The 19,256-nt window shown below is 42.5% G+C and overlaps 1 protein-coding gene across 1 annotated transcript; it reads left to right on the top strand.

Moving 5' to 3' along the window:
* Window positions 1-8,633: 8,633 nt before the first annotated feature.
* Window positions 8,634-15,156, top strand: AHSG (alpha 2-HS glycoprotein; the record flags this gene model as incomplete). The annotated part of the gene is made up of 7 exons (XM_082056113.1): window positions 8,634-8,837; window positions 10,224-10,334; window positions 11,549-11,633; window positions 12,511-12,674; window positions 12,964-13,077; window positions 13,866-13,946; window positions 14,793-15,156. 7 exons carry the CDS (start codon window positions 8,634-8,636, stop codon window positions 15,069-15,071), a joined length of 1,038 nt encoding a protein of 345 aa, XP_081912239.1. The 3' UTR covers window positions 15,072-15,156.
* Between the last annotated feature and the right edge of the window lie 4,100 nt (window positions 15,157-19,256).

Here is a 19,256-nt window from a genome sequence, read left to right on the forward strand (position 1 = left end):
TGTGGCAGCGTCTGCTACTTGGAAGACTGCTCCCCATCTTCTTAAGGAAGAGGCAGAATGTCAGATCTGGCCCACAGTCTACCACCTTAACCACACGGGTTACAGCATGCCCTAAAGGTGTGAAAGCATGAGCCACAAGAGCAGGAGTTACCTTATAAAGGAGGCAGCAATCTAAATACACCTCACACTGTTTCAGAAATCTGTTCTCTATCTTTTCAGATGTGGTGGGAAGATTGTACTATTGGATCTAGATGAGCTAGAAGCCAAGTGTTATATTAAAGTCTGTATGCCACAGGAGGCTTGTGAACACAGGTCTTTTGTTGAAATGTACTATATATACTGTATCTACAGATTTGGTTTAGCTTTACACCTTGATTCTTCTGGCACAGCTGTTCACATTAGGAAAGTCAAACATGATGACAGATCTGATAGCGGCACTGTCTGATGCAAACATGGGAAGCAGGAAGCAAAAGAAATCAAAGAAGAAAAATGTGTCTCTCCATTAATGCACAACAGCAAACAGTCCAGCCATATTCTTGCTGAAAGGAATTTGATGTCTCGGTCAGTGCTTTGCCTAATGAGCTACCAACATCAATCTGTCATCATCTGTATTATTTGAAATGGCCTCTGCTGACACAAGGTATATTCATGTACTGGCCCTCCTGGGCACTTGAGAGTTCAAGTCCTGGCCAGTTTATACCACACTGAATGATAATGAAGGGTAACAGAATAATCATTGGCTTCCCTCTCTCAAGGGGAGGCAAGAATGTTGTTGTAGGAATCTCCCCCAGCCAAGAACAGCTTTTGATTACAGAGCAGGGAATATGAATTATTTGGTTCTCTGTGTACAAATAGTCTCCAGCAGTTCCCTGCAACGGTGCTTTAGCTCTCCACAGCACTTGTAGTGCATCTGTCCATCTGTACTGGCATTTCTGTGAGCCTGTCCCACATACCTGACTCTCAAGAACTTGAAGGGGTGTATCGAAAGCCAAGAAACAGATGGGCAGTGACAATAGTTAGGAATCCCGAGAAAATAGTCCCCTTTTAGTGCTCTGTCTCTACCTGTTCCTATGATACACACACAGCATTACACAATAATCTTTAGCAGTACTTCAGCTGCACTCAGAAAACTATTTCCTCTGGAAATTCCTACTGACTGAGATTTCAGATTGCAAGATTTCTAACCAACACCCAGCAGTTCTCTCAAAAATTGAGTCCTTCACTTGCATCATCATGAAACACCAAACTTCATTCAGTGAAGTAAATTGTTTCTCATTAAACTTGAGGCAAATGGCATCTACTACATCCTTATTGGTGAAAAGTTAAAAAAAAAAAGATCGTTTCCTTTCAGAAAGTACCCGGGAATTGCCACACCATTATCCTAGTAAAGACTTACACTTCAGTGTTAATGCACACTTACAACTGCAGCTGAGTTCCGGGTGAGTTATACAGCAAGATAAATAGCAATGTTTGACAGCAGTATTAACAACCTTTCTGTTAGGAACTCACAGGTTTCCAAGTGTATGAACTAGACCTCATTTCCTGTTCTATAACAAGTATTATAAATATTATGTGTTCCATTTTGTCAGCGAAAGGCTTTCCTCCGGCTATCTCAAGGACAGTCTCATTTTTGAGATGTGTGTGTGGACTACAGGATGTTTTCCTCTCTCCATACAAACACCAGCATGCAGGCAGGAGTTAGGAAGGGGCCAGCTGAGACATCCATTTTCAAAGGAACGTTTAATACTAAACTGATCCTGATAAGCAAAGAAGAGAATGCTGTCCCTAGAGCGGCATTGCCACATGTGCTCTTAAAGACAGATTAGGCAAATACCTAACAAAAGAGAAATTAAGAGGACAAAATCCCCATTTCAGGTGGTTTTCAAATGTTTTGAGTTGTGGGATCCTAAAAACTTCTCAATGAAAGTGCAGCCCTCTGTATAATAAACAGAGGTTTAAAAGTCATGTAGCGCGCTACTGTAGATAGTGTGACATGGGGCAGCTCTTCAGTCCCCGTGAGAATTCAGAGAGTGACAGCCTCAAGGATGAGCTCAGAAACAGGATTCTTTCTGAAGAGAGTGAAAGAGATGGATCTGTCAGTGACGCGGCCAAATGGCTCAAAGAGAAGGTGATGGCAGAGGGGATGAGGTGATGCCCAGCTGAAGGAGAAGGTCTTGGCCAGGGCCTTGCAGATGAGAGGACAAAACTGAGCTCGATGTTCTCGTGAATGGGGAACCACCTGGAGAAATGTGACATACTCAGCAGACTGGCACAGGAAGAAGGATCAGTGGTTGGGCTGTAGAGGAGGTCATCATATGGAAATCATCATATAGGAACATTTGGAGCTATAGTGACAGACAAAATAGGGATTTCATATATATTTGGCAGGAAGATTATGATGTAGACCCAGACGGACTATGTTAAAGAAGAGGACTCAAAAAGACCCAAGATCCCCTTGGGATTAACAGAAAAATTAGAAACCCATTGAGACCAATGATGCTCAACAGAACAGCAGAGGGGATATGCCAGATGGAAAGGCTGAGATATCCGCTACAAAATCCTGTAGCTTCATCAAAGCAGTTCTGAGTTATCTTTACCTGTTTTATTCATAAACCTGTAAGTGCAAAAGAATTTAACATCACTGTTAGGTTCAGAATTTCTGGGCTGAATGTAAACAAAGACACAGCTCTCTCTCCTTTAGCATCACAAAACTTAACAAATTCAGGAAAAGGTGTTGATGTGTACCTCTTTATATAAATGTGACACTGGCTGTTGTTTTTAATCAGCCCATGATGCTTAACATTCACATCTCCCTTTCTTTTAGACACTAAGGAGAAGGTCACCTGGGCACCTGTGTCTGTTCAAGGTGCCTCATGTTTATTGCTCTTGACAGCTTGGAGTCCCTGTCTGCTGTGAATCTGATGTTGTATAAATTAAGCGAGGAAAGCTGTAAGTCTAGCTACTTTGTTGTCATAAAAGTCATTCGTACTTTATGTCTGACATGCAAAATTTCAACTCTTTAGGCAGGCATGTCTATATAATTTCTTTCAAATTGCACTAACTTGGAAAGACCCACTTCCCCCATTGAAAATGTGTTATTAATATATTACATCCATGCTATTAAATTAAAATGTCGGTCTCATGTTTCCCATCTTAGTTCCAGTTTTTTAGCCATGTGGCCGGAAGGCAGCAGCAAAGAGTTGAAAAAATTGATGACTTAGGGACATGTAGCCGTAAAAAAAACCCTTCATCATCTGCCTCACTAAAAATAAATAACTTTAATTTTTAAAAACCACTTTTGCTTGTCAGAATTATGTAAATCTCACTGGGATGTTGATTGAGTTTGTCACGCCCCGAAGGAGTGCTCCAAGATGAGAAAGCGGATCAGTTTGCCATCCTCCCACCTGCCGTTCCTCAGCCCTGCCTGTCACAGCGTGGACACTCCTGTCCCTCATGCCAAGGAGCCTCCTCATGGACACACAGACACTGCTTCCAAACCAGTAGCCCAGTATAAGTAGGTAATGACTTCATGTCCTTAGACTGCCACAGCGTAAGAATGAATGAAACTTGGTGGAAAAAGTACTTACTTACAGTGCCAAGAATGAACTTGGTTTCTCACATCAAAAATATGTCATTGCAGCTGAGCATGTGGGAATCCAGCGAGCACAGCAGGTTTTCCTAACACTTGCCTCTCAATTTTGGGATTTAACTCAGCAAGGGAAGGTAACATGTGGAGTTATCATGTGGAGTTCTCCATCAAAGAGACTAACAGCATCATAGGACATGACAGCATCCAGACCAATTGTGCATTTACATCTTCAAACATCCCTGTAACTAGTACAAATTAATGTGGCGTGTTTCAGTTTGCCTTTTTAAACTGGAGATGTGTGCCTGTGGATACCCTGGTAATGCCAGGACAGTCACTGGTGCTCATAGTGAGCAGGGTTTAAATTCACTTAGGTTGACGTGCTGTTCACTGAGACACGGAGAGGTCAGTTCAACTGTGGGGTGTCTGTTTACTCAGTGAAAAATACTCTGCTTCTGTTGTCTGATCCACTGTTTGCTCCTGCTGTTCAGCTCTGCAGTCTCTTCCCAGGTATCTTGCTTTATTTGTTCTAGGTTCTGAGATGACGTACCCAAATAAGCTGGAAGTCCAAACTATAGCATAAGGACATAAAGCCAAAAGAAAAACTCCAGTAGCTGCTAATCTCTGATTTCACAGTTGCCACCTATCCATCTCCAGCACAGCTTTCCCACACCCATCAAATTGCACAGGCACGATACTGAGAGAACCATGACATCCCTGCAGGGCTGGAGCAAAAATATCCCACTGTTAAGAGTTGCATGGCAACATAAATAACTTTGACCTTGATAACAGGATAAAAAAGTATAAAAATTTAGGAAGGGGGGTCTTAGATACTGGGGTAGCATAACATACAGGGGCTTGAAAACCCTCAGCTCAGAAAACTGCCCATTACTGACTGCAACAAAGCACAGGGCAGGAAAAATGTGGGAATGGGTAGGAAAATTCAGATCAATCAAAAACTTCACTAAGACAAAACATCTTATATAATCTTCCCACTGGGAAGAGAAGGAGAACAGACTCTCCTGTAACAAATGCTGGTTATGTCACTTGATGTAGTTCTGGAAGGCACTCAAGTATTTCAGTGGCACAGACAATAGAAGAGCAAAAGAGAACAAGTGAGAACAGAACAGAACTAGACTTGTTTGGCTTTGTCTGGGAGAGCTGGTAAAAAATTAGAATTTCTATTGCAGTAAAATTTCAAAATTTTTGACAAATTTTCATACCCTTTCAAAGAGGGAAAAAAATAAAAAGGAGTTTTTGAAAAGAAACTCCGCAAACAAAATTTCTCTGAAATAATGAGGACTAAATCTGGAAGCTTGAATTTCAACCCTCTCAATCCTGCTACATCTCCAGTAAATCCACAAATCCCTAAACTTTTACTGACCGGCATCTGGTTTGCCTGACTTATAGATTCCTCAACAGTTTTTAATAGATCCTTCTACCTAGCGATATCGAAACATTTTTCAAAATTCAGTGAGTTATTTCAGAAGACAGGAGCAAAATGGAAATGAGCTATTTCCATTTTACAGTTAAATATACATTAAGAGATTAAGATCAGCAAAACTGAGCCAAAAGGAATCTCTAGCTGGGCACCCAAAACTAGAAGCTCCCAAATGAGATGCCATGTCTGCGTATTTTATTCCTTACAGTAAGAAATGTCTGAACTGCAAATACGACAGCAAATTATGGTATGTGATCAGCCTTCCTTCCATTAAAGACTCTCATATTAAAAAAAAATTCAACATATAATATTACAATCTGATAAAACTGTTGAGACTTAATGGGTTTTTCCACAGCCTGAAATTTCTGGTAGAGGGACACTGGGGGACTTGGACTGTAGTAAATCTAAACCAGCTTACATCTGCTGAAGATTTGCCCACGGAGTGGAAAGGGGCCAATAAGATTATGCAAATCAATTAGTCTAATTTGTCTTGAGGTTTTTCCCAGCCCTATATGGGTTTTCATACACTTTAGTTTTAAATGCTGATTATACTGTCATTTAAGAAAGTAATATGCTGCCTTGGCAAGACTGGTCACTTTAACTATCTGACATTTTCCCTGCAGACATTTCCTTGCCTTAGTGTGCAGGTTTCTGTGTAGGTGATGTCTACATGGGAGACAGCCCTGACGTTCCAATATCTTGTGAACTCTATGATCCAAAAGTAATGCACTTAATCAAGTGTAAAGCAAGAGGTGATTAAGTTTTGCAGTACTGTACAATGCCTGACTGCTCAGAAATGCATCTTTTGATGTGGTGCAGAGAATTGGACCAGTTCTGTCTGCTTTACCAAAAAAATGACGTTTTAGTAATCTGAAAAGAGAGCCTCAGAAATCCCCACAAGTGTTTAACTTTGATCTGAAGCTTTAAAAAGATGATATTTATTTGTTTGCTTGTCTCATTTGTTCAAATTTTAAGCTCAGGAAGGTGTCAACTTGACATCTTATGGAAGCAATTCTTTGCTATTTTTCCAGATGAGGTTGAGCAGGGGCAGCAAGTTTCTAGTCATCACCAGTTGTTCTAAGCATCCAACCAAAAAGAAAATAAAAAAAAAAGAAAGAAAGCAAAGAAAGCAAAAAAGAAAACCATCAACTCACCTTTCCATTGTGGTTTATATGAATTATTAAGAACTGAGATTCAGTGGAGCCTCAATTCTTGAGCATAGAATCGATACTGTATTTTATATAACAGGGGCAGTAAACCCAGCTTGTTCTACTTCCATCACAGTGAAACCTTGTCAAGTGTCTCAGGCAACCTAACTCACTGGGGCCAAAGTGTAACACTATTCACGTGAGATGGATTGAGGTGGGTTGAGGTGGGTTGAAAACTGGCGGAATAGCTGGGCCCAGAGGGTGGCGATCGGTGGCACTAAGTCTAGTTGGAGGCCAGTAACTAGCGGTGCACCCCAGGGGTCAATAGTGGGGTCCAATCTTACTGGATCCATCCTTACTGGATGATGAGGCAGAGTTTGTAGATGACACAAAACCGGGAGGAGTGGTTGATCCACCAGAGGGTCATACTGCCATCCAGAGGGACCACAACAGGCCGGAGAAATGTGCTGACAGGGACCTCATGAAGTTTAACAAGAAGTCTGAAATCCTGCATCTGCAGAGCATGAATATATATGCTGGGGCCCACCTGGCTGGAAAGCAGCTTGGCAGAAAAGGACCTGGGGGTTCTGGTGGGCACCAAGTTGACCGTGTGCCAACAAAGTGCCCTTGCCACAAAGAGGGCAAACACTGTCCTGGGCTGCTCTAGGCGAAGCATTGCCAGCAGTTTTAGGGGGCTGAAAACCAACTTCAGTCTGCACCTGTTGCAAGTTTACCCCAACATTTCATACCAGAAAAGGAAAAAAGGAATTAAAAGATTCAAGGATTAGAAACTGAACTGTGGGTTAAAAGTAGAGAGCAAACCACTATCTTTCTAAAGAAATTTGCCACAATTCAAAAGATACCCACAAGGAACATTCAGAGTGTGTTTTTGGGACACCAAACAATCATCCTTTAAGTGTTCCAGGCCAAAGTCAAGATGACAAATGATCATCTGCACCACAGAACAAATGCTAAATACCTGCTTTCAGTGAGGGGAAAAAATGAATCATGCTCAGAGCAATTTTTTACTGCAAGAGACAGGGAAAGAGCCTTTCTTTTCCCCAGGAATGTCTTCAATATGCAAATCCTACTGTCCAAAACTCACCTCATCCCACGTAACTGAAGGAAATTATTCCATCATCTTAGTCCCTCCACATTCTCTGTCTTCATCACTTAATCTGTCCAACAGAACCATTTTATTTATGCTGTTTTCCATATTTTCAGATTCTAGAAGAGAGAGGCATGACTCAAGACTGCTTTTTTCAACAAATCTTTTAGCCCCGCTCGCCCTATCTTGCAAGCTGAGAAATACTTACATAAAGTGAGAGCTTCTAAATATGTTGAAGTCCTCCTTTTCTTCTCAAATCTACAGCTAATTCCTGAACTCCTTGAAAATTGCAACAGAGATTCAGATATTTTAAACCCAAAAGGGATTTTTACTAGTCTGAAGCCTGATCACCACCGTAAAAAGGATCACAGAAACCTACTCTGAAATCCTCACAGGAAAAAACTTTTCTATTAGTCGATCTAGAGTTATTACGGTTTAATTTAAGAGACATTAAATGCTGGAACATCATAGAAGCTATATTCTGCTCCACAGAATATTTTTGTTATCCAGTTACTGTTTTGCAAACATGTACATTGTGAATGTAAATATGAGCCGGGATCCAGCACTCCTGAGCATTTCAGCAGCAACACTCCCCTTAAAACTCTATTGTGCCCTGTAGGATCTTGTGCCAAATTCTCAAATCTGTACAACATATTCCAGAAAAATTTCTACAAGATGCCTTTTTTTGCAAAACAGAATTCCCGGAATTAGTGGAAGTATTCAGATTGCTCAGAGAAACAAAGACCTGATGCAAAAGATTTAGAAACTATGTCTCATTTTCTATTTCAAATGAATTCAGTAGCAATAGTTGCTATATAATTACATTTACTGTTCAGTGTGATCCCTAGAACTGATTCAAATTCCATTTGTTAATTTATCATGTTACTGATCTCACAATTTAGACTGGTGTCTGGTGAGATTTGGACCCTAACAGAATGTGTCCTGTTTACAAGAAAGCCCAATTAGCACTAGCCTCTCTATACATTTAAGAGGAGGGATCATACTCCTCTTGCATGTGCTGTATTTTGTTGGTAGAAAAGTGTCTAAAAATTATGTTACCTTTTTGCTGACGCTTTCTTCTTTAGCTGCTTTAGCAGACTTTGCAATATCCTACCTGATAAAATTTACTTTGGCCAATATTAATCGGTCAGCTTCATGTCCTAACATTTACTTTTCTCTTTTGTTGTTTGCAATGCCTCTTGGAACTGGGACAAATATCAGACATGCGCTCATGCAAAGTCTGCGGTATGTACTATATAAATGGGACCGCAGTTCTAGCTGCCTAGCTACCATCTGAACAGTATCCTTAGATCTTCATTTCTGAAAGGGATTGGTTTTTTCTCAGGTGCCATGAAGGCACTAGTAGCTTTAATACTGCTTGTTCAGCTTCCAATTCACAAAGCTGCACCAGCAGCTCCCCCTGCTCCCTTGGGCTGCGATGACCCAGAATCTGAAGCAGCAGCTGAAGTAGCTGTGAGTTATATTAATGGCCACAGTCGTCACGGATACAAGTTTGCCTTAAACAGAATCGAGAATATCCGCACGGTGCCCCAGGTAAGTGAGGAGCTTGTAGGTAGAAGAGATGGTTGGATATGACCAACAAGCCCTGCCAAGGGCTGTATCCTCACGCGGGGTAAATCAACATGGTTCTGTTGATTTAAATGGGGCAACACCACCTGGTAGCAGTTGAGAATCCGGGTCACTGGAATTTGTCTCTCAAATAGCAGAATTGAGAGGGGAGAGAGGAATGTTCAGATATTTTTTTACAATGCTAGAAAGGGCTCAGTTTACAGATATGCTTGCTAGGGCAGAGCTTTCAAAGTGCTGATTCATGAGCCCAATAGCTAATCTGGAGAAAAACTGTGAGGATAATCTTCGGGATGCAGGTAATTATTTATTTGCTAAATGCATACCTATCATAATTCCATGCTATTAGTGATTTTGTGCTAGGCATTAATTTTACCTTATATCCCATTGAGCTGACAAGGAAGCTGAATGAAAGTAACTGTGGCTTGTAGTCTCGTTTTCACTAAGATCAATTGCCATCATTGTAGTCATCTAGAAAGGCTGTAGAAATGGTCATGAACACAATGTATGCCCCCATTCAAAACCTTTGATTTTCTCAAAACATTGAAAACGGTCTCAAATATTAACACGAATGAAACTCCATGGGTGTTTTCTACCTGTTACAAGAGGATACCAAAGTCTCTTACAAGAGACTAAACCAGACATTAATAAGATCAGAAGTGTGCCCACAGTTACCCCCACAAAAACACCGGTGACATTGCTTTGCTCATATCTGATACTTTTACACTAAAATAACTTCATTGGTTTAAAAAGAATCACTCATGACTCAAACCTCAGAGTCAACCTTGGAGCTCGGGAGCCTCACTTCTGCCCTTCCACTCACACCTTTATGTTACAGTTGAAAAGGTTCAGGAACAACCATAAAAGATCCTGCAGTTCATGAACATGAGTAGTGGGGCTGGAACTTAGCTGGTGCAATTCAGTGTAATCCCAAGGGACTAAATGGGACAGGCCAAGGTGCACCAGTGTTTATTTGGTATCTGGTTATAGAAACAGAAAGCTTTTCATCAACAAAGCCAGCTGTTTTTAAAACTGCCTGACAAAATACCATCAAGTTAACATAAGAGAACTGATACACTACGGACAGGCTGGACTTTCCAAAATTTACCGGCCAGTTCCTTAGCTGGAAAAAACCAATGTGGCTATCTTGACTTACTCCGGTTAAAAATAACGGGTTTTGTTTTCATGAAGTTAAACAGTAAGGTCCTATTCAGTTACTCTTGTGCATATGTGGAGCTACCCAATGACAGTCAGCAACAGAGACCACAATGCAGCCCCAGAGAAGAAATCTGGTGATGTTTTACAAAGTAGTTACTACAATTCCTGTTGTTTTTTTGGTTTGTTTTCCTCCAGGGACCGAATAATGACATAATATTTCTTGAACTTGACTTATTAGAGACCAAGTGCCACATTCTCAACCCCACACCGCTTGCAAATTGCACAATAAGGAGCTTAGCAGAACATGTAAGTATCTAAAACACTAGCTTGGCCTGAAGGTGCATGTTCAGTACGTTGATGTTAGAGGCCAGGTTGTCATCAGTGAGATGTCCAAGCAAATGTTGTATCACTGTAGCAGCCTATAACCACCCAATCACTTGTAACTGCCTTGTTGATTCAGTTGCCTTCATGTCGTGAAGGATTTCACCCCTGGACTTCTTTCACGTCTGTCCTGAAGAGAACAGATCACTGTCAGCAGTTCATGGGGCCTTGCTTAGGGGCTCCAGACTCAGCCCTTCGTGGTCAGCCCAGGTGTCACTGCCTTGTTGCAAACTGTAGAGAGGACAGGTTGTGAATCTATGCAAACTCAGCCTTCCCTTGCCTACACGTGGGGTGTTAGGTGGTGAAATTCCATCAAGTCCAGCCAGCTAGTCCTAGTCAAGGCTGTAGAAGAGCTGTTCCCTTCAGACTGGGCTCTACCTTCAAAGTAATGCTCAGCTGGAATTTACTGGCCTCAAATATTTTGTTCTTATGGAAGCATGATCCAACTGTGAAAAGCTTCCCCTAACAAAAGCAGTGGAAGTGTTGTCCAAGTACAGGCAGCTCTGGTTTCTAAGCAGAAAGCGGAGTGAGCAATTGCCAATTTCAACCTGCTGTTTCTAGAATAGGGCCAATTCACAGAGCCTATGACTAAATTTGAGTCATGGTCCACCCCTGTATTCACCAGGGCTCAGATCCCACTTTCCATCGCGGGGGAGGTGACTCTCACTGTTCCCTCTTCCCAGTGACTCCAGCTTTGCCTTTGACGTCTCCTCCCTGCTCGGAGTGTTGTGTGTGAGCCAGCCCGCACAAGGCCGCACGCTCTGCTGTTACCATGGCCACTGCCCGGCCGAGACCCGGGAGAATGGTATCAAACAGCCCCACAGAAGGTCTTAATTCTCAACTATGCATACTCTTTGCTCTTTACAAGAGAGGAACCTGAAGCAAATGCCCATCATCTGGCTACCTTGGCACTTCTGCTACTTTTGAGATGCAGATTTGGATCCAAATTCTGCAGCTCTGCTCTGCCTTTTACAAAATCACAGGCACCAGGACACGCCTCGCGGTGCCTTTGCAATCACGCTGATTTTGTCAGGAACACTCAGCCAGGACCTGCTCTTTTGAATTTAGTAATAGTTGCCCTTTTCAGATATTCCTATTTATCCAAACGATGTAACTCTTTGATTTTTGTGTCTCTCTAGGCAGTTGAGGGGGACTGTGATGTCAAACTGCAGAAGCTGGATGGAAAGTTTTCTGTACTTGCTAGTAAATGCCACTCTCATGCAGGTAAAGACTTCTTTCCTTTAGGTTTGAATCTAGAGGCTGGAGTATTATCATAACACTTGTTACACTTCACTAGCTATTCTGATTCTAAAATGGTGGCAAGTGCCGTGTATAAATATTGTATAAAGAATGACACTTAATGAGTTTTATACACCCAGCCATTTTGAAAGTATTTTTTTCCCCTTTTCTGATTTCATTCACCTACAAACACAGCCCTCTCCCTTTCCTCCTCTTTACTATGCCAATTAAGATACTATAAGTGTACCTGGGGAGCAAGTCCCAGATTTGACCTACACATTGCTGGTATTGGGGCTTTTCACTCAGGAGTTTAGCCTCAATAATTTGATTTCTTGTTGATTTTCAGAACCCCTTCGCTTATTTACTAAACCCAGCATTTTCAATATTGCCACGGGAGAGCAGAATTTCTCTTCTGCATGCTCTGTCTGAGATCTCTTTGCTCTGTACAACATGTCGTCAGTACTATTTACAAAACTGGGGAGTGAAGGAAAAAAACACACACTCAAAACACAATTCCAATAAATTAAAATATCTTCATTTTTCCACCATTACTTGTGTGAGCTGAGACATCTTTTCACTCATGTCATGGATAGTTTTCCAGGAGGAGAATTGATTCAAACCTGAGTAAGAACATAATAATGTGCTATTGAAGTCCACAGCACTTTTGCTTTGCAGAAAGTCTTGAATGGCAAAAGTCGTGTGAAATAGTGCCATCTGTAGTCTGTACCGCAAAAAATCTTTGCGCTATAATTTGGGACAAACCATGAAACAGGCTTTTGTGTGACTGAATGGGTCACTGAATGGGCCTTTCAAAGCAACCTACAGGCTGATCAAGACTTAATCTGTTTGGTTCCTCCTGCAGACTCCAGGGAAGATGTTGGGCAGCTGTGCCCGGACTGTCCACTGCTGGAGAGTTTGAATAACACTGAGGTATTGGCAACAGTGACAGCTGCACTCAGCAGCCACAACAGCAGAACCACGGGGGCTCACCTCAGACTCCTGGAGATCGGAAGAGCCACAGCCCAGGTAATTGCTAGAACTATGTCTAGCCTTCCATGTAAACAGGCTAATTCTTCTGTGGTGATTGTGCAGTGCCAACTATTATGTCTGCAAACAGATTTAGCTTGCTCTAATTTGTTCTACTGAATTCCTCTTGACTTCCCAAGCATTTTGTGTTGTTTAAGCCACAGGGTTCCCTTTGACTTGAGTGGGAGATGCCGTGCTAGAAGCCACAACATTTGCCTTTTATCTTTTCTCAGCAGCTCTGCAGTTTCACAGTGCACAGTCACTTAAACAATTCTCCTGTTTTTATCAGTATGCACCGGCGCATATCGTCTCCGTTGAGTTTGCTGTGGGTGCCACGAACTGCTCAGCAGCAGCAGCTCAGGATAATGTGGCGGCTTGTCAACTGCTGCCCGACGATCAGTCTGTGAGTACGCCAGCGTATCGCTCCTGATCTCGCCAGCTCCGAGGCAGAAAAGCCACACGCTGTGATGTGCTTGTGCTTGGGCAGGAATAGACCGTTGTGAGGATGAAAGTGCCAAAGTCATACACCGTCATGACACACTTTTCAATATATAATTCCTAAAGCCACATCACACCTTTCTCTCTGAGGCATCTGGATTGAATCCCGATGTATTTGAATATTCTTCAAAAAGGCTGGAGGACAAAAGTGTCCTTAACACAAAATATTTTTAATCAACAGCATATAGGTTATAGTTTACTCTTCTTAACATGAGCACTTGAGGAAAACAGGCTCATTTGTACTGGACAGTACATAAACACGTAACAAAATGGCAAAATGTTTCACCTTCCAACAATTCAAGTGATGTCAGCGTGCTTTGTTTTGATATGTAGGCTCTTGAGAACTATACTGTATACTTCATCAGGCTAAAATTCTTCTTTTGTTTGTGATGGAATGGAGTCCTAAGCAGTTTTAATGGGTGGGAATCCTTTACCTACATTCCCTTTCCCTTCCTCATATCCAGACATACAAAGGATCTTACTCTAGAAGAATACAGGAGTTTCACTTATTTGCTGGTTATGCATTTAGTCAGCTTGGCTTTTGAATCCAGCTGACTAAAAAGCAAGCACTTTACAATTCAGATAAAACATGAGAACACGTAGCTACTTCTAAGGGTACTGAAACTAAAAATTGTAATGCAAATCTCCTCTATTTTATAACTATTTTCTCTTCACTATGTTCTGCTTTGCCAGGATTATGGTTTTTGCAAAGCAACAAGGGTAATAAAACCCTCACAGGACCTCACTGTGGATTGCCAGCTCTACGGACATCAGGTACCAACTCCAGATGTTCCCTTCCTTTCCAGAGTATTCTGGCCAACCAGTGCTGTCAGAAGCAAATGCCCTGAGTTTACCCCTTTCACTGTAGCTAACCCCAAGTTAGCTCTCTGTGATTACTTGAGTTTAACTTTATATCCTAAAACCAAGGTAAGGTAGCTGTTGATTATCCTATGGATTTCTGTGTCAGGAATTGCCACCTCTGCCATCCATGTTTGACACGGTTTGTCGTCCTAAACATCTGGGACCTTCCCACATCTGGTAGGGCAAAGGGAACCAAGCTCTGCTCATCCAGGGGGATGAGAGATGTGAAATATAAATGACCCACTATAGTAGATGTAGTCAACTGGGGTTTTTGCTAGTAGTCCTTAGACATGACCGAATTTAGGGACCCTGAGCTGCCCTACTATAGCAAGAGAAGGGAAACCTACATGCACTGGACTGGAGGGCTCTCCAGGTATTTCAACTTCCGTTTGGTCTGAGAAGGGGTGGCTGGCAGTGGAGTTCTTACAGACCAGCGCTCTTGGTAATGCAACAGTAATCAGCTGACTAGGAGGTCTACAAAAGAAAGAATATGACAGTTTGAATGTTTTGCCAGCTGCACGGGTGGCCCTGAAAGTTCACCTAGCACAGAATTTGGTGCTTACGATCCACCAGATATTTTAAAGGAGATCCTGGGTTCTGTGTTCAAATGACAATCAAACTTCTGTGATGGTCAGGAACATTTTGTACCTGGGTTGGAGGCCTGTAGTTAGAAGCAGGGTACCCAGTAACGTAGCGATGACCTGTATATTATAAGCCCCAAGTCACTGAACACAAACACAAACTGTTTTTCTTTTCCAGCCTGGAGTTACCTACTTTCATCCAGGTCAAGGTACATCGGCAGGACTGCTGCCCAGTGTTGTACAAGGCTTCACAAACCATAACCTCAGGCTTTCCCACAATAACCCTGTTGCATCTGAATCCATCTCTTCAGAATTTCCTTCTGCCGCGCTTTCAGCAAAATCTGTAGCAAAGAGAGCAGTTGCCGAGGTTGCTCAGCATGACAAGGTACCTCGCCCAGTTGGCTTTGTGCCTCCTCCTCCTCCATGCCCTGGAAAGATTCGCTATTTCGACATCTAGGCTGTGTTACAGACACAGCAATACAGCTAACTGAAGGAGCAGTGTGCAGCAGCACACAGACCACAACATCGAGTGCACGCTTAACTCTGAGCCCAAATGAGTTCTGCCCTAAAGAGGCCAGAGCTGAGGCTGGGATCTCGCAAAGGCCTGCTTCAAAATATAGGTGATTAGAACATAGAGCAGTTGTTTTCTCTACGTATAGGGATGCTTTAGTTAAAATACAGAAGATACTGTTTCAATGAAACTGTTGTAAAAGCTGTACAACAGTTGTAGCTTTGTGATAGCAACGCCACTCAAAAGGTTACTTCACAATAAAGTGTTCAATAGGAATGCTTTGGTACCTTCTATCTGTATATATTTTCATTTAGTTGTCAAGTATCTTCTTCACAGCATTATGAGTCATATTCTGGGCTTGATTTCAAAAACAGTAATCTCCTGCACTTCTCATCAGCTTCACTGGGATGTGTGGGTGCTGAGCACTGCGGAAAATCAGGTCAGTCCTTTCTTTTGATCACATGCCAATAACACTAAAGAAGTGGTGGGGAAAAAATGTACTTTCCCTTTCCACTGTACTGTTTCCTGCCATTTATCTACTTTTAGTATTCATCAGAAGTACCTCAATACTTCCGGACATGGTGTAAGAGCATCCATGCCTATGAAAAGAACAAAGAATCAGGACGCATTAATTGCTGCGCGGGCTGGAAGCATCAATCCTGCCAGCCAAGCACATGGGCACGCTCTGTTTTCCAGCAGATACGCAGGTGCGATATGATCCCCGGGTACTGGGGGCCTGTGTGCATATGAAGGAATACCAATTCAAGAGAATACAAATATACTACAGCCATGTATCTCATATAATAGGACCCAGATAATGATGCCAATTTACCGTTGTCCTAGCAGTCAAATCTTCCCCAAATTCTGACACATGTTAGAGGCAAAATCTGTTCTAGGTAGGGAAGTAATAAGGGACAGGGGCCAGAAGGATCTTTACTGCCAGGCAGGCTGGAATTCTGCAGGCCCGCGGGAGCAGTCTCAGAGACAGTCATGAATCTTTAACCAGGAACAGCACTTGCTACAAGATAATTATCATGCAGGCAGCAAAAGCTGCAGAACACATGTCATTTCTGCACTGTTTCAAATAACCTATCTTGTTCTCTTAGTTACAACCTTCCAGTATTCAGTAAGCAACACAACATTTGTTCTTGGTGTCAGTGCGACAGGTTGCTATACAGAAGGGTTCTGCTCTGCTGTGTCAATGGGGAAAGGAAAAGCCGTAGGCACTTGCACCAGTGCTTCAACTGGCTGTGTGGAGGGGAGAGAAAAAAGGAAATCGGCCCAGACTCTATAAGCCATAGTCTAACATGCTGGGCAACATTATCACCAACAAGCTCTCCCCATGAAGGCAGCAGCTCTCACATTTCAAGAACATGCTGAGCTCCTGCACAAAGTGTGTTGCGGGCAGCGGCACAAGCCGCTGCCCGTCAGTTGCTCAGTGATTTTTTGCCTCTCTGTAAAGCAGTGAGTCCAGAATGTTCTGCATGCAGCCATTCATTTTAAAAGTGCTAGTACTGAGCTGTAAAAATTTGAAGTGGTAAGGTAGGTGTTCATCCCATCCCACTGCACGAGACAATACAGGCTTTAATGAAATGGCTACTACTGTGCTCTGCATTACTATAACATCAGATACATAAGACTGAGTTTTTAACTCACCTGGATAAATTAGTTTTCCTAGCTTTTGTACTTTTAAAACTAGGAATTGCCTTAACTAAACCACACAAATAGTCTTCTATATAGTGAAGTGGGCACTAAGTTACAGAAGAGACGGTGTTTTCCAGGCTTAGAAAATTCCCTATCTGATGGCAGAGACAGTATGTTTATAAAACAGATTCCTGGCCATGGACACCTCTGAACCCCAGAAATGCTGCATTTTCTTGTTGCCCTTTCCAGCCACACAAAGCAAAAATATGTATCAGAACATCTGCAGCCTCCACGCTTCACAGATGTTCTCCTACACCTGCTGTAACTACTCCATTGTTTCATAAAACAGGCAGGAAAAAAAAAAAAGGCTAAAAAAATAAAAGAAAGGCAGAATTGCTCTGTGCATTCCAGTAAAGTAGCTGCACCTCATCTTCTTTCCCCTTAACACTTGTCTCCTTAAGGATGCATTTCACCCTCTTAAAGATACATTTTTCATGGCAGTTTTGAAGCAGTCACTTTGGTTCCCCCCAGTATGGCCCCATATTCATGCACCTGGATCTTAGTAACAGATTCAGTATTTAGTAATAGTTTCTTTGGGCAATGAGTGCTATGAAAGGCAATACATGAAACACAAATGCCTTCTTCCCTGAAATGCAGTGTGAATAGTTTTGTCAGGTCTGTATCACTGCCTGACAATGTTTTTCAGCTTTTTCAAACCCTGTTTTGCTGAGGCATATGTACTTTGTGTGCTGCTTTGGTTGGACATGCTCTGATTTCCCAGCTGTGTCCATGTTTTGAGGTCAGCTACTTCAACAGAGAAATTTTTTCCTTTCCAGTGGGAGGAAGAGTACAAAGAACAGAGTCGGGGATATAACAATTCCCCATTATAAGAGGCACCGACACAGCCAGTACTAACTGGCACCCATCTCCATAGAAATGCCATGTACTGTAAGGATAAAGAAAATGAGTTATTATCCTTTAGCCACAGGGGAAGCATTCCCAGGCAAAAGGAACAATGTGAGTGAGTCTGCATTGCTGCTTCTGCTGTGCCTGTACTATGGCTACAGCAGCATTTCTCAACATTCAGCCCTTGTATCCCTTCCCTCCAGGACACAGTCCGCACATTATCCCTCTCTCTGAGTTTGCAAAGCAACTGGCAACACACGAGGTGGTTTGGTCCAGCAGCCATGTGTCCCTCCTGTTCTGCTATCTGAGTTTTCCACCTCTGCCACAACCCTTGGAGCTAAAGGGACTCAGTGTCACCCAGCAGGGAGCTGTGATTACAGAGACTCCCAGGACAGAAAATGAGGGCCAGGAAAGCAGTTATCCAGCTTCTGATATCCTTCAAGGTGAAATATTGCAGAACTGCCCCACAGTAGAAAACCAATGACTTTTGCTGGGATCCCCCCCAGGTAATGGTTGTTGTCACTTCTCCAGATCTTCAGGATAACAGCTATTTGTACAGCTATTGCCCCATCTCCAGCATGGAGTTCCTGACAGGCTAGCCACGAGGCACACCACTGTCATTTCAAACTAAGGCTTCTCCAGGCAGAATTATTTTCCATGACCCTTTTTCATCTGTACTCAGCAAATCACTTTAGAATCAATAGTGGTCACAGTGCAGTCTCTTAGCTGGCAAATCAACCTCCAAATTCAGCAGCGAGGGGATAAGCCAAAGGTAGGAATAAAGCTGCACAGCTCAGCGTGTGCTCTGTGATACTATGGGGGAGCAGCTGAGTCGGTGAATGCTCCCCCAGAGTCACACTCTCCAGTCACATCAGGATTGTATTATTTATTGTTGCTGAAAACGAACGAAAGCAAAGCACTGAATAGTGCTAAAATAATTAAAATAGTGACATTGCTGGACAGATTTCCGTATGATTCTCCTATGGCCTCCTAGAATTTAAACTGGTAGGCTGTGGCAGTGCTTAGAGAAGCCAAGGAGTCAAAGATTAAGCAGGTGGGACTCTTCCTTGAGCCAATTCTGACCATACAATATAAGGAAGACAATAACACTGAAGAAGATAGAAAACTAAGCTCCTAAATCATCTGGCCAAGAGACAGTTATGGGATAAATAGCTGCAGTTCAGAGAGGAGTCTGGACTAAATCCAGGAGAGCTATGCAAGGTGATGTGTACTGGCAAAGAAACAACTGGATGCACATATGCCTTGATTCAAAGGAAAAAGGAAAAATTTACAGGCAAAAAGAGATCAAGAGGTGGCATAAGAAGGAAGGCACCAGCTACAGGAAGTCAAATGAAGGCTGTTCACCCTCCATTTTATGTAACACGCGCTCTCTTCTTTGAAAAGTTCTTTCTCTTAGATTCTGCCTTTCAGACCTTTGGCACTGAGACGACCATAATCAGTTCCAGGTCCATAACTTTCTTACAGACCACCTTCCTCTCCCCTCCCCTCTCAGCATATAATTTCAGATGTTTCTTATTTCTTCACTAAGTTTGGTTCTCAGGCAATAAAAATGCAGCAGCA

The sequence above is a fragment of the Streptopelia decaocto genome (genome assembly GCF_964273445.1).
Source record: "Streptopelia decaocto genome assembly, chromosome: 6".
Lineage (NCBI taxonomy): Eukaryota > Metazoa > Chordata > Aves > Columbiformes > Columbidae > Streptopelia > Streptopelia decaocto.